At 39.3% G+C, this 16,270-nt stretch overlaps 1 protein-coding gene across 3 annotated transcripts in view; it reads left to right on the forward strand.

The window, feature by feature from the left end:
- Positions 1 to 4,306, forward strand: part of beat-Vc (beaten path Vc) — a 48,044-nt gene extending 43,738 nt beyond the window's left edge. Inside the window, exons 5-8 of one of the 3 annotated variants that reach the window (XR_011443253.1) lie at positions 2,708 to 2,841; positions 3,326 to 3,602; positions 3,699 to 4,101; positions 4,160 to 4,306. Coding sequence is in view for 2 of the 3 variants with exons in the window: in XM_070281545.1 (XP_070137646.1) it covers positions 2,708 to 2,841; positions 3,326 to 3,602; positions 3,699 to 3,763 (476 nt within the window). In the remaining variant the exon portion in view is untranslated. Of the gene's footprint in view, positions 1 to 2,707; positions 2,842 to 3,325; positions 3,603 to 3,698 lie in introns of all 3 variants that reach the window. The other 2 variants (XM_070281545.1, XM_017249313.3) reach the window with 2 other exon arrangements.
- Positions 4,307 to 16,270: the final 11,964 nt, after the last annotated feature.

Genomic DNA, 16,270 nt, shown 5'->3' on the forward strand with positions numbered 1-16,270 from the left:
AATGTACATGGTAATCCCAGTGACTAGATTAAGTGCCAGACTACATTCAAATAGCCACGTGGAGTGCTTTTCCGTTCCCAGGCCACCGCAGACTCGCTCCATCACCTGACAAACTTCCCTCATTGGTTTTTGCAAAAACAGAAAGTACTCCATTATAAGTTGGCATTTATTTATGGATTATTGATTTATAGTGATTCATTCAGAATTGAAAATATTCAAATAAATGAAAATAATGAACTGCAGCTCGAACGTTGACAACTACTCATAAAGAACTACTTATATTCCCTAATCTACAACATAGCTTAAAAAAATGTTTAAAAACCCTTTGATACTTATTAAAATAAAATATTGGGAGTAATAGTACCATGACTATTCCGTTTTTTGTATTAAAAAGCTAAGAGCTTATATGAAATTTAAATAAAAGCTTTTTTCACTGATAAAGTAGAAAAACATGGTGGCTGGCGGGCAATCCGACCGCCATATAATCATGGTGGCTGGCCGTATTGTCCGACGAGCCACGAGTGCCTTTGGCATATGCCAGCGTCAGTGGCCAGTTGGTCTCGTCATTTTAATTTATATGTACTCACACACAGCAGCACAAATCCAAGAAATAAGCTGTAAAAAAATACAATACCCCGAGGGCAGCCAAACAAAATATAGTAAAGCCAACCAGCCATGGCATCAAACTTCATCAACGAGATAGTGGCAAAGTTTAAAGTCCTCTTTTTCAGGACAATGTGTCCGTGTGTTGGGAAAATGTGAAAGTGTTGGTACAGGAGGTCAAATCGAGAAAGAGGAGGAGGTGGGTGGACAAGAGTTGGGCAAAAGGATCCTATGCACGTACGTAGTGCTAACCCCATGGTAGTTTTAGCTCGTGTCGCCTGTTTTTTGTTTCAATGAAGGCGAAGCTGTTGACAGACCAACAATCGACTTGGGAATTTTGTCACTAAAGTGCCATCGCCATCGTAACCACCTTAAAAACTTTGTCACAACAACGTGGGCCGAGAGCTCTCGATTTTCAAACAGCAATCACCCAGGACGCTTTGATGATGCCTGAAACAGGAAGAGGAATACACAGGTATACACGAAAAACACTATGGCCTGGACCTGGGATGCGAAGGAAAACCGGATCAGGCCCGGGGCTTTGAGGTTTGGTTTAAACTTTTGCTGGGCAAATATTTTGCCGCTTAGCTGCGTGCCGTGTGTCATCACACTGATTAACTTTGTCAAGTTTGCACAGCTCAGCAGAGAGACAGGATACGCCGAAGCAATGTGTGTCCAACATTGACCATTAAACGGCGACTGAGCCGTACTTAATTACTTGAGAGATGTGCCTCTTTAGGACCATCTGGCAGTATTTTTTTTAAGCTTAAGCAACAAGAAAAGATATATTTTTATTTGCCATTTTAATAATACTTTATTAAAATTTTTAAATTTTTATCAGTGATATTTAAAGATTAATATAGCCTTTATCATTTGAGGTTAGCTCTTCCCGCAAAATTTACAGACCTACCAAAATTGTTACACCTGTCCAGTTTGAAATCCACTCTGTATTTCAAACTCGTTTAGCATTCGGACAATACAAATTTTCCCCCAGAACTGATTTTACTTTTTTCCTGGTTTTTTGGCTTGGGTTTTCCGCCCTTCCCGAAACTGGAACGAGTGGAGTATTTTTTCAATCTTGTTGTGGTGCTTTACTGGTACTTGGGTACATGGCCATTTTTGGTTTATTTACCCTGGTTTATTGCTTTGTTTTTCGTTAAATTTTCATTTTTGCTGCTTTTGTTTCGCCTGCAATGCAAGTCACACAATTCGAGAGGCCAATTGTAGAAGGGGACCGGGCAAGGAATGGGAGTCGGAATGGGAATGAGAAAGCTGGCATAACATGGCCGCAATCATCAACTTGAACTCCGGATTCCGTCCGCCGTCCGCCCATCCGTCTGTGTGCCCGTAAGTTGTACTTGAAACAGGTCAGAAACTTTCCACCAAAGTGGTTTGTATTAAGTCAATTAAAAAGTTTACAGTCCTGCTGACTGCTGCCTGACTTTTGATGCCTCGCCCACAGCCACCAGTCAAACACCAGCCGACCAACAGACCACCCACCTCCCCTATCCCACCATTGTCTCTTGGCCAACTGTGAGGCCTTCGGGTCCTTAGCATATTTCACAAATTCTCGACAAAAACAACATTCATTTGGATCTCGGATTTGTTGTTGCCTTGCGGTCATGGGAAGAGGCGGGCGCATTCTGCCACCCCGAGCCATAAACTAAATTACGCTTGTTTTCATCAAAAAAACTTTGTCCTGGGCAATTATTTGTTAAGATTAATTAACACTTCAAATAAATATTTGGTGTTGGCGTGTCGGTAATTGCCTAAGTGCTGCCGGTACCTTACCATATAGCATTCCCACTCCATGGTGCGTATATTAGCTACGACTTTTGGCTCCTTCTAATTGGGATAAGTTTTGTTTCCGAAATTCAGTCTGCATTTTCTGTTGCAAAATGTAGTTTTCAAACTATGAGCTTAATTAAAGTTTACTCCGTTCTTTCCAAATTAGTAGTGATAAAGTATTTATTAAATATTTAGAAATATATTCAGGATTCTTAATGGACGAAAAACTCACTTATTACATATTCCAGAAATGTTTTAAACCTTATAATTAATGATAAAAAAATGAATACAAATGTATCTGTATTTTCTATTTTAGTTCTACCAAAACTGGGTCCTTTTATAACTGGCTGGCGACATGCCTACAAATACCGCGACACTCTATTAGCCAACTGCAGTTCCGATTGGTCAAGTCCAGCGTCAAAATTGATGTGGTACATCAACAATAAGACGGTGAGTATTGATTTTGATTATGTGATTAGCGTTTCAAATATACACCAAAGATATGACAGTTCAAAATTAGTTAAACTAGGAAAGTACACTGAACTAAAATTGAACTTAAATATATTATTGAAAATAAATAACTAATGTTAAAAGCACAAATTGTACTGCAGAACCAAACTTTCAAAATCAATAAATTATTTGATCTCAATATCGTACGCTTCTATAAAATATATTTTCTTTGACTGTACCTTGGAAATTGCATATTTGAGACGTGTCAACTACGTGTGTGGCCCAACCACAAGTCACATGTCGGCGCGGTAGCAGTGTACATTAGTCAGTCGTTAATTCACTCGCCCCGTTTTGGCTGTTGAATTGACCCAAATGTTGACAAAGTAGGAGCGCAACTAGAACCTGCTGTCAGTCACGCCCGCATTCGGTCACTGTTGGCTTTAAAAATCCTCTCACACTTCCACCATCTCTTCCGGCCCTTCAGGTCCCTGGGTACAGCTTGCAGCCGCAAATTAACGAAGTCACACGCAACACCGATGGGCTCCACCTGTTCATCAGCCACCTGCAGCTGCGCCTGCCACTCGAGGACCAGAGGTTCATCAGCAAGAGTGAGGTGCTGGAACTGCGCTGCACCGCGGACATCATGGGGCTAGCTAGTGTAAGGAGAGAGAGCCGGGTCCGAACCACCGTCCTTGCCCTAAAGGATGCCGGCTACAACCAGCGTCTCACCGAAAACGGTTCCTGCATCAATGGCCAACCAGGTGAGTTTAAGATCTTCTTTGGCCCTCCGAAGAAAAATCTTAAGAAATACTATAAGAACTCTTATGAATACTATAATTAACATATATCATTTTCAGCTTCTCTCGCCGCCTGGCTGCTAGGGATTGTCCATTTTCTACGCTGGCATGGCACCCAAAGTTAGTGGCTAGCTTTAACGGGTTGTCTATTGTTAGCATAAGTTTCCGGGAATCAACTATAAGTGGATACACATCTTGGAAAACAATCAACAGTCCGGCAGAGGTGCCAACATAAATTGGATTCTTTGCACCATTTCGAGCCAAGTGAAAAGTTAACAAGCCAAGGCAGCAACAGTTGAATTTGTATATAGTCGAAATTGAATTAGTTAAGGTCCATGCAGGAAGCCCAGCCATTTCCTATATAAGTGTAAAACGAAACAATTATTTATGTGTAAACCAGCCAATGGAAAATAAAATCCAAAAATCATCACAGAATGAAAAGCATAAAATATTAATATTCTAGGTATCTAAACGTAATATTTGCTACCAAATACTATTAAATGTCAGAATTATTTCAATAGAAGTGAAAAATTCGAATATCAACAAATTTACACATGAATATTTGAGCACGGAAAATGGAACACACACAATCAATGGCAAGTAAACTTAATTATTGTATGTGAATTGTTAATTGTATTAAATGATGTATGGGAAATAAATAAATACGAATAAATATATGTATGATTCTATACAATTTTAATGAACAGCAGGCATAAGGTAAATGTCTATAAGGTAACATTTTTTGTCATTTTTTCAACAATTTTAATTTAGATTTAAAACTTTATAAACTCCTTAAAAACATTTTTAATCGGATAGAATATTACAAATGGTTTGCGGAGGATTCATTTTCGGTAGTGGCCTTGGCGGCGGTCTTGGCTCCCGGTAATGTAGACCCAGTCCGTCCAACACCAGCTCAAATTGAAAGGCATCCCACAATTTAACTAGGCTGAACGTATCATTGTCTTGGCTTTCTTCCTGATCATTTTCAGTCAGTTTCTTCCGATCATTAGTAAGAGACATAGAGGCCATAAGCAAAGCCAAAGCCATGCCCAGACGACACATATATAAATACTTAATAAGGCCCAGTGATTTCGGGAAATCCAACACATAACCGAGTATACAACCAAAAGGGTCCCAAACAAGGGCAAGCGATAAGTTGACGAGAAATGTATGAAAAGCTACCACGCCAAAAATAACCTTCTTCTCGATAGTCTTCCAGTTTTTCAACAAGCTGAGTGTTCCCATTTCTTGAAGATATATATGCATCGCCATAATATAAAGTATAGAAGTGAAATCAGGAGCCGAACATCTAAATGGTTGCAACAAGAGCTTCTGGAGATGCAGCAACTCGATTAAGAGAAACATCAAAATCTTCATCACTTCATAAACCATTCCGTACTGGCTCATTTTGAACAAAATATTATTTTCAAAAAAGGAGATTTTTAAAAGTTATGCTGTCTATATCAAGAGACGATACGTTCTGCCCTGAACAATGTGAATTTGTATATTAATTGAAAGGCATAGCAAACCTGACCTGACAAGAAATAGGATCCTGTTGACAAAGCTTTTATCAATTTTGTAAATTGATAAATATGCTTTAATCTTTCAAGTGTGCCCCATTTCTAAGAATTCCTAGACATCGCTGGGCGCCTTTTGAAGAACGTCCGGAAAAAAATCCTATACCGAATTCCTTTTTAGCTTTTGGGCTAAAAAAGAACTACTGCCTAATGCCACTTCTCCTCAATTCCCAAATCCAAATGGGGACCCCTGGAAAACCGCTTATGCCCCTCATTTCCTTTCCTGCAGTCGTTTACCTAACTTATGGCAAACAGATACAACGGCGGCAGTCAAGCTAACAAACAAACAAAAACACAGCCAAAATGAAAGGAAAATGCCAACAACGAAAAATTCGATTTAGCATCCCTCCGAATAAAAAAAAATGAAAAACCAAACACTTTACAAGGCAGTGAAAAATATTCAACGCATTAGGACAAATCCGGGCTAAAATATGCAATGGCCAATGGCCGCCTCAGGTAAGAATGACAGTCGGCCATGAGCGGGAGGGCTAACAAGGACACAAAAACTGTCAGGCATTGACCGAAAATTATGCATAAAATTGCCTCGAGCTAAGCAAGAGGAGCAAAAAATAAGGGACAAACAAAGATAAGTTCCAGCGTCTGTTGGTTTGGGTTCGACTTGAGTTCCAGCTCCGGATCCGGATTTCGGTGCTTCCGGAGAACTCCAACGTACACCGCCCCAACTCCCTGATTCGCCGCGGGCCCATTAAATGACGGAAGTAAATAAGCTTGACAAATTTCCACTCATCATTTTTGCATTAATTCGGCCTCCTTTTTGGCCAACCGACAAACCAACAGCCAAGAGACACAGCGGTGCTGCACAAAAAATGTCCTTTGATTAATCAAAAAATTTACCATGGCCAGTGGAATGGGATGGAACAACAAAAACAGAAACAACATGCAAAAAAGCAAACACAACAAATTGCCAAAGAGGCGCCGGCGGTGCCTGGTAAGGTTTTTCTTTCTCGGTTTTTTTTTGCGAGGCGCCAAAGCAAAACCTAACTCAAAGAATGGAGTCCGCGAAAGAGTATCTCAAGAGCATACACTTGGGAAAAATACAACAAAAATGTAAAAATTTTCATAAAAAAATTTAAAATTAGGTTTTAGAAAAATCACGCTATTTGGAAATATAGATGTTAATAATGCACTCATACCTTTATTCTTTTATCTCAAACAAGCTACTGTTTTTTTGGCAGTGCACAAAATAAAACCAAAACATACAGATAGAGATAGAAGTAGACGAAGATCTCCCAGATTTTTGCACGCGATTTGTCAGGCCGTCATCTCTGGCGACATCACCCGGCAAGGGAATTGGATTGGAGTCTTTTCATTTTCACATCTGATTTCTGTTTTTTTAGATGCCACAGAAGGAGCGACAATCAAAGTTAATTTAGTAAGTCACGTGGCAGCGAAATTTGAAATTGCTCTATCCGAGAAAGCAGCGGAATGTCAGATGTAAAAAACACAAAGAAAAATCATTAAAAATAATAGAAATTAAAGACAAACTTACAGAATATATTCTCACCTTTTTAAAATCATCTATTTAAGTTATTCGCTGATAATTAATTTCTCTATTTTCAAGCTTCTTGAATATACTTATTTTTCTTGAAGGCAGTACCTTGTTCCGGGGCACAACGGCTAGATGAATTTTGTAATTTTGGCAAAGAAAATGTTTTAAATTAAATGAAAACACGTAAATGGCTCCACCAACCACCGACAATCTCCGGGTGGTTCCCTTGTAGTTTCAGGCAAATGAAACAAAAGCAAAAACGACCGCATAAGAGTCGCTTCTCAGGTGATAACATGTAGCAAGGATTGTTTTTCTTCCTCTCAACCCACTTTTTCCCACATTGTTAATTTCGTCCTTTCCTCAATCCAATCCTCTTTCCGCCCGCCCACCAGACAATTTAATGTAAAAACAATGTGAGTCGAGATTTAAATTTAATTTCATTATGTTTTGTCCCATTTTCACTGGCGTTTCCACAGATGGTGTTTTTATTTAACCGATTTACAATTGGCCTGATCATCGACACACATCCATCCCCGCCACTTCACTCGTCTAATAGACAGTGACACTGATTCAAATTAAATATTTGGCCGGTCCGACTCTGTCAGTCTGTCAACACGGATTCAAATAAACATGAACTGCATTCTGAATTGTTGCCTTGCCTGTTATCAATTTCAGCTCTCTGTTTTTTTATCGTTTCCGTTAAAAATAACTAGCTAAAACGTAATTGATTTTTTTTTAAGCATCTGTGAGTGACACACCGAATCAATAAGTGCGTTAAAAATATGAATTTCAATGGTCATAGATACATTATAAATTCAATATGAAAGCTACATATTTTTGAAACCATCTTTGTTTTAAAACAAGTCCCCTACCAAAAAAAACACAGTATTCCTGAAAAAATGGAAAATCCCGGAGTTTACAGAAAATCACTGACCCAACTAGAGGCGCTTAGGAAAATCTGTCAAGTCAGTGACAGCCCTGAAAGTTTTTTGGGCAAGTCGTAGAAGAGTAGAGCCGTGAAGAGCAGTGAGCTGGTGCAAGCATTGATTTTACATTTTGAGCCGCGAGTGTCAGTCAACGTGTTGCAGGGTCATGACAAGGCACTGGAACTGAGCCTGACATGCGTTCAACTCGATGATGGCAATTTAAACGTACACAGGATCCAGCACTGGGGTTCCTTTCGTCCGTTTTTTGTGGGTCCTAGATCGTTTGATGACTATGCAATTTAAGGTTTTGTGTTACACCTAACCCGAAAAACTTTGCCTACTTATCAGGGCTAGTTCATCTCTAGTTCTTCTTTAAAGAATTCCAAACCAATATGAATACAAAATTCATTTTGAGTTTATGCTTTAGGAATTGTGATTATTTCATTCATTTTTAATTAAAAAGTATCTTTTATTGATTATCTGGAACAACATAAATCCAATAAGACATGTACGAATTTTTGACAAGTGTTTCCTCTGTTGCAATTAAATCGAGAATCATCAAAGGTGTACGAAATGACACATCGGTAGGCCCGGCAGAGGCATTTTGATTTCCATTGCGAGTTCTCAGAAAGAACTGCCAAAGGCAGCAGTCGTCTTGTCCAGTGAATTTTGACTTGTGGCAGTTGGGTCGAAAATCGAGATGGGCGACGTGGGTGCCTGGCAGGCGGTTTTTCACACAGGCTGGCGTATCATTGGCAAATTGCATTGACATATTGTTGCTATCGGCTATCCCGAGTGTTCTTATGTCGCAGTAAATGTCAAAATGTCGCGTCACGATGCCAAACCGGCTAAAGGCATTCCAAATTGCCATTCACATATCCGGCCCTGCCGCTTTCCTGCTCCCTGTCCCTCACAGAATAGCGCTCATAAAGCCTTTGGCTTTACGCTTGGCATTAAGTGGACTTATAATTAAACGATTTGCTCATTTAATCGCGTCTGTTTATCGTTCGATGGACGAGTATGGCAACGAATCCCTCTTTGCTGTAGGACATGTTCGAAAATGTCCTTTGCATTATTTTATTTTTGTTGTAGTGGCTGTGTCTGGCATTTCCAATACAACATTCGCCAACGGCCTAAAGAAAACGCCTATAAAAATGCTTCGCTGGCGCCAACAATTCAAAATGGAGCTGCAGCCATTGCTTTTATAATGAAAATTATTCTTCTATGGGACTTATTAGCCTTTTCTTTGTTACTGGGAGTACGCTGTAAAACTTAATAAAATTTTAAATATTCTTAAATGTTTTTCCAATATTATATGTTTGTGTTCCACATTGAAGCAATGAAAAGAATTCATTAGTATTATGGTAAAGGGCAGATGAAACCTATTTAAAATCAAGGGCTTATTGTTCGCCAATTTTCCATACTTTCTTTATTAAATTATCCAATGAACGAAAAATTCAAAAGATACATGATTCCGATATAATACAAACCAAACTACACCAAAAATTTGGCAACAATTTTGCAAATTATGATGTATTGTAAAGTTTAATAATTACATTTGTCTTTATGAATGTCCCTTCTATTTAACGTACATAATAATGTTGTAATATTTTTTACATTTTTGTAAAATTTTTTGGGGAATAGCCTGAAAAATGTGTAAGAGAAGGCCATAACTTTGCCAATAATTATCTGATTCTTCAGCGGAATACCTTAAACGATTTGTATGTCGATTCTCTATCAATCTGCATCAAAATCTAGGAACAAATTATTTTTTCAATTTTTTCCCAAATTTTCTGGAGGATCCGCTTCAAAAATGGGCAAAAATGCATGGAACGACAATATGGCCACCTGAGAAGGCCATATCTCAGCGAATAATCGACTGATTCTTCAGCGGAATACCTTAAACGATTTGTATGTCGATTCTCCATCAATCTGCATCAAAATCTAGGAACAAGCTATTTTTTCGATTTTTTATCAAATTATCTGGAGGATCCCCTTCAAAAATGGGAAAAATGCAAGAACGACAATATGGCCACCTGCGAAGGCCATATCTCAGCGAATAATCGTCTGATTCTTCAGCGGAATACCTTAAACGATTTTTATGATATAAATTTAAAATTAAATTTTTTTTTCGATTTTTTTGTGAAATTTTCCTTCAAAAATAAGGAAAGTATACTGAACAATTTTTTAATAATACATAAAAATACAATGTGATATCGCGTGAGAAGGCAAAATCGGTAATAGTTGACATAAACACTATTGGTGTTGTCCGAAACATATTTATTATATGAACACAGTTCTGTCCTTTATTGTGTCTTATACTTTAATTAGTGTGTTGAGTGGTTTTACAAATGAAACATTTACCTCCGTTTCTAAGCTTTTTTATTTATACATGTATAAGGTAAATAATTTTGATTTATTAAACTTACTGGAAAACATTTCGAAACGATAGAAAACATATACAAAAAGCCATTTTGTGTTCTGTCATTTTCGTTGTTTTTTTGAGATTTACTGTCCTAGAAACCTGCGACAAACCAAAGAGCTCAATCTGAGCCAAAAGCCAAAAGTTTCCATTTCGATTCCCCTGCTTGGCCATCCTGCCACCCCCTGCCACACTTTTTTTTTTGGCGGCACGTTCGCACTTTTTGCTGTCGCTTCATTTTGTTGCCGCCCCTTCACTCGGTCGCCTTTACTTTTCCGTTTTCTTCTGCTGCCGTTTTTATAAGAAACTCATTCGTATTGTCAAGTTCGTTTTCATCAGCAGACAGCTGGGCGAACCTGGAGGGGAATTCCGGCTAACTGACAGAAGCTTTAAGATAACAATTTTTATAACTACACGGCAGCATCTCATCCACTTCTTCTAGTTCCTGTTAGGCCTTGAATGCACTGCTAAAATAATAACTATTTTTGTATTAAGGTACATTTATATTTTTGCATACATTTTCTTAAAAATAATCTTAAATTTTTGTAGTCCTTATTACTTTTATTTGACTGAATTCGAATTTTTTTTCTTAAGAAAAAATTGATATATTTGTCGCTGTGTAACGTGTTAGATATCCCAACATTTTCACACGCCTCTTCGGATGCCCATTTATTTTTGCGTTGTTATCGTTGTATTGTAGCTCGGCTGTCGGGCCCTGTCATAAAAAAAGTGGGTAGAAGCTGCGAATCGAAGTGGGGGAAAAGTTAAGCATCTTGGCGGGCATATGACAGATTGCTTAAATGGCACCCATGTGGGATATTACCACAGCCTGGCAGTCGACTACGGTAGTTGACATTTCAAAGTTTGTTGTATAATATATCACTTTTTCCAGTTAATTGGTTCGTTGGTTTACTACTTTGTTTTTAAACTAAATTTGTTTCACATTTTCGTATGAATATCTCTGGCCCTTAAGACCTAGGATTATTCCTTATTCAGTTCAATACAAATTAAATTTCTTTCTTTTGTCGTATTTTTAGAGCATGCCAGTCAACATTGATTCTGTGGTGAATCTTCTTCGTGGCATAAGCCCAAAATAGCATCACGTTTTAAATTGCTGCTTATCAAAACATGTCCCAAACTGTAATCTGTTTTTGCACTCGCGCGCACTCCAAAGTGCCACCTACTTACACGCCCACTCTCCTATTTCTCAACATCCTGCCGCTTACCTGGCTGGCCGGAATTTTTTCGTGAAGAAGGCCAAGACCAGGACATGGCCCAGGACCCAAAACCAAGACCAAGCTGCGGTGGCGAAGCGTAAAATGAGTGAAACCGAGTTGGATGTAAAAACGTAACCGGCAACGCAAACTGACACATCATTTATATGTGGCACGAAAATGTGCACTTTTCAAAATGCAATCATAGTTCTTGCTTATAAACTACAATTTTATTGTAGTTTAAATCTTCCAAAGGCATTAAGATTAAAATTAAAGATTACATTTTATTTATCTATACTGAAAATGACCTATAAAATTTTCTTTCAGTGTTCCTCAAAGGCGGGGCCATATGTAAATTGAAACGAAAAGACCGTTTCCCGACCGAAAGGCCGACTGAGATGGATTTGGATTCGTAGTCGAGGCCAGAGTCTGTGGCGCTCTTATCAGCGGTGAGCATAAAAAATGTACATTAGCACGAATGACTAAACGAGATAGGAGTCTAAGGATCCACAAAGGAGGACACCGACATATGGATCCGTATCGCTTCGGGGTTAGTCGAGAGACCGGCGTTCACGCTGCCACATAAATCCAGAGACTGGAACCCAACGGCTCAAACCCCGGGCAATCTCTGTTCATTCGCATCCAGAACAATCTGTCATCCGTGCCTGAAATGTTGGCGGTTCCATAAATTTGTGACACTTTTTTAGCGAATTTATTACTCAAAATAAATCGCGAGCTGTCTGGCGGTACACACGCTGATGTGCTCATTTGGTATTCATTAGAGCCAAGCCCCGAGTTACCTTTTAGCCAAGTTAATTAATTGAGCCCAAAGATTGGTTGGCTCTGGCTGTGTCAGTGCAATCCGAATACAGAGCCACAAATGAATTGGTTTTCTTTCCTTTTTTTTCTGACCTTTCCCTGCTTCCTCACTGTTCGGGTAGTGGTGTGGGTGTTGATTTTTGAAATTGTTTGGCACTTGAGTGGCAAAGTGCTCCCCATTGGTTGCTGGCTATGGCATCCGCATGGAAAAGGCAAATGGCAAAAAGGGCAGAGCATAAGGAAAGCCAGGAGCTGGAAGCAAGGAGCACAGAACTAGGAACGATTGCTCCATTCACGGACAAAAACATCCGGAATCGTTCGAAACTAGGTGATGGCGGGAAATGTGCATTGAACTACTAAACAAAACTCTGTTCAATTGTTCTACGAGATTGGCATCTGCAGTGAGCGAACTACAATGAAATGAGTTTGGCTGGGACACAACCATCTGCAGTGGCCGGCAATGGGTTAAGCTTAGCTTGACATGGAAATTATAAATGTGTGACTCTACAATTATTAAATCTTGTTATCATTTTCATTTTTTTTAAATTCATTGTTTGAGAAGTCTTGAAGAAGCCCCTTTTCTCAGGCTATTCTCCCAAATTTAAGTGACTGCCGTCATAAATCCAATCTTTATGTCGAATAACCGAGACAAGCACAAGCTCAACCAATTCCAAGCGATTTCTGCTTTCCGGCAATGCTTTTCGTTTCTGCTTTTCGCTTCTTATGCGCATTACGTATACGCAGCGTGGACGAGCCAGTCATAAGTTAGGTCATCATTATGGATAAACGCACTGTATGTGGGTTTTATGTACTTAACACTTCAGTTCGCCGCCCTGCGAAGCGATGTCACTGAGTCCAGGGCCTCCGAGGAGGCAGACGAATGGGGATGACGGGGTCAGCTGAAGGCGACATCAACGTCGAGGTCGAGCAGATGAGCAATTTATCTCGCAGCTGTTTACTGTTGCCCCTCAGCCCTGCACCCTCTGCTCACGCTTGGCTAAAGCCACTTACGCCCCTTCTAACCAATGCGGGTGTGTGTGTATGTGATTTATGTGTGTGAGCTGTAAATACATAAACACATCAAAACCGCAAATAAAAAATAAACCTTTTTTTCCACAAGAAGACTAATCATTTCTATGGCAGTTGTATTTTGAAGCATTTACTTTTGAAATAAGTTACTTTAATATAATGTGCTTTATAATGAGAATAAGGTAAATGATTAAAATAGAAAGTGTCCTTTTGGCTAACTCACGTATTAAATGAGCAAAACAAGGCCACCATGGGGCGTAGTTGTCCGTAAAAGCTGGAATTAAAAACTAAGTTCTCTTTTATAAGGAAAAGAAGGCGTGTCTGTCAATTGACAGCGGGGCGGCTACCACAGCCTTACTCCTCCTGGCTCTACTCTCTTGTTTGCATTTCATTTGAAAAAAATCATAAAAGGGCAGTACCGAGGGCATATCATAAAGCAAATCAAATAGTATTTGGAAAAATAATAATTTGATATTTTCCCCAAAAAAAAAAGTCATAAATATTTCTGACTTAAATATTCCTAATCTTTTTAAAGTTATCACAAAAATATTGCATTTTTTTAGATCCACCCTCGTTGCTGTTTTTGCAGGCAGTGCTCATGTCCTTCGCACACGCTTGGCCCCGAATGTGTGCATGGGTGGTTGTGTGGGTGCGATCTTAAGCATGCTAAATGCAACACACCACTTACCGCCCACCGGCACGCCTCCTGGCCACCCGTTTTGGGAAGGACCAACAGGCTTCTTTATGCGAATCGTACGCTCGTTGACGTTTGTTTGTTTGCTTGGCTGTTTGTTTTGTTGCCTGTTTTTTAGCCATTGCTTTTATAAGCGCAAAGTGCTCTTCATTATGCGCATCAAGTGAAAGGATAAGTGCAGCACACTCTCACCCCCATCACCCCCACCACCCACAAAGCCATATTCATACATACCATGTGCATTATGGTTTTTATGCTTCTCAATAGCGAGGAAAAATAACATTGAAAAATTACCTTCAAATGCTCAACACACATTCCCCTCCAAACACACGCACAGAAAACTGCATAATTAGTGCGTTAAGTTATGATGAATAATTTCTGGAAATTAAAATAGAAATGTTAGCTTTTAATTTTCTTGAAATGAAATAGACAAGGCCAGAGGCAAGCCAAATCTTAATCACATTGCTAATTGTTAGAAAGACAAAGTAATTGCATTTCAAAAACGGAAAATTGTGTTTTCTTTGGTGTGTGGGCTTTGATTAAAATCAGAGCCCTCTTTAACTTAGAAAGAAAACTTAAATTGTCTTGCGAAATTGTAGTCCATCCCGCAGATAATCTTCGCGCACACCCAACTCGAGATCAAATGACATCCAAACACCTTAATTAAGCCAAATTGCACAACAGACCCATAAATAATGAGACCAGTACACATCCACACCTGGGAATGTGAAGGCCGCGCTGCAGTCTTCAATTACGATTAGTTTGCGAGGAAGAAGGACACGGGACTCCAAAGCATAATTGAATCGCAGGACACTCGCAAGGCTCTTCCTTGACTGAGTTATGGGTTGGAGCTTTCTCGATTAAAGGGCCGGAACGTTTAATTGAAATACAAGATACGGGATACTCCGGGCAGGTTTAGAAATCAATAATTTAAGATTTAAAAAAGGATAAAAAATAAGTGGAAATTGGATAGAAAAGTTGTACAATCAATATTAAATACAATTTTTGAATAATTTTTTTATATAAGGTTCGTTCTTTATTTTTATGGCCTCCTTGTGTTTTTTCCCTTTGTCTTTGTGTGTGTGGGCGTGTCAATAATCCGACTTAGGCTTCGCCCAGCACCGATTACCACACGTCGATGTTGTTCCGCTTCTGTTGCCGCATAAAATCGACTAACAAAGGGCCCAACGACCAAGTCAAGTGACAGGCTTGTAAAAGTCGTTGGGTCGTTGGCAAATCGATTGCTCGTCAGGGTCAACTGGCAGGCCTGACAGCGCTTAGCTTATGGCCCCCAATCGGCCGGCATTTCAACTCCGGCTGCTCCCGCTTCTGCTCCTGCTTTTGCCCCTTTCGATATTCTACGGCTTTAAATTATGTTAGACATGGCAGCGGGCCTAAAAGGGCTACCATCGACATCGTCAACCGGCCCGAAAGAAGGCGATTTGAATTTTGCACACAATTTTCTTAGCTGACAAAGTCGACGTCGTTGTCGTTTTTGGGGTTAAAAAAGTCTTTTGCCGAGTTTTTTGGCACACTTTAGGCTGGCTCGCCCGGTTGTCATTGACAGGCAGACAAAAGGCCTCTGACACCTTTTGTGTATATGCTCGTATTCTGAGCCACTCTGCTCTTACGTGTCCCAGTGAGTGGCAAATTACAATGCAAATGTCTGTCTATTTTAGATAAGTGTTGGTTTGGGTTATCCTGAAATGAATTGGCTAAAAATTGTTCAAAAATAAGAGTTCTATTAAAAGGAAAATCAACTTAAATTAATGGGTCTTCTTAAAAATGACTACCAGTTAATGTGTGCGTATTTGAAAAATTATTTAAAAAAAATAGGTGATTATTTGCATTAAATTTTAATACATTTCATAAGGACTTTGTTTAAGTTTTACGCATTTTTCTTTTATCATATATGTACGTGAGTTGCTAAAGACCAATTAAATGGCAGAGCAACGCTGGGTAATGTATGCGCATAAATATATATTTTTTATGTTTTTCCACCTTTGGATATTTTTGCGTCTATGTGCGTATCTAGGAGAGTTGTATCCAACATGCGGATATGTAAATGTAACTTGTGCAAAAGAAAAACAATCATTTTGCCATAATAAGCACTAAATATGCAGGACGCACCCATATACACAATTTCACTACCTGAGCACCGCATACCGCAGCTCGTATTGATAAATATTAGTTAAAATATGAATAAATTTATATGAGCTGGGTGGCAGTGTGTTGGGCTCGTAGAGGTGGAGACTTGTGTGCCGACAATTCGCCAACCGTTTGGTAAACATAACGAGCTGGGTAAATTGATTGCATGAAGCAATGAAGCGCGTCCTGTAAAACCACTTAAAACATGCCTCAGTACATGCCATAAACCCAAAGGCGGAAGAAGAGCCCGACTCGAAGGATGTGGAAGACCACACCACGCCCCAGATACTTAT

This window comes from Drosophila bipectinata, chromosome 3R, assembly GCF_030179905.1.
Source record: "Drosophila bipectinata strain 14024-0381.07 chromosome 3R, DbipHiC1v2, whole genome shotgun sequence".
NCBI lineage: Eukaryota > Metazoa > Arthropoda > Insecta > Diptera > Drosophilidae > Drosophila > Drosophila bipectinata.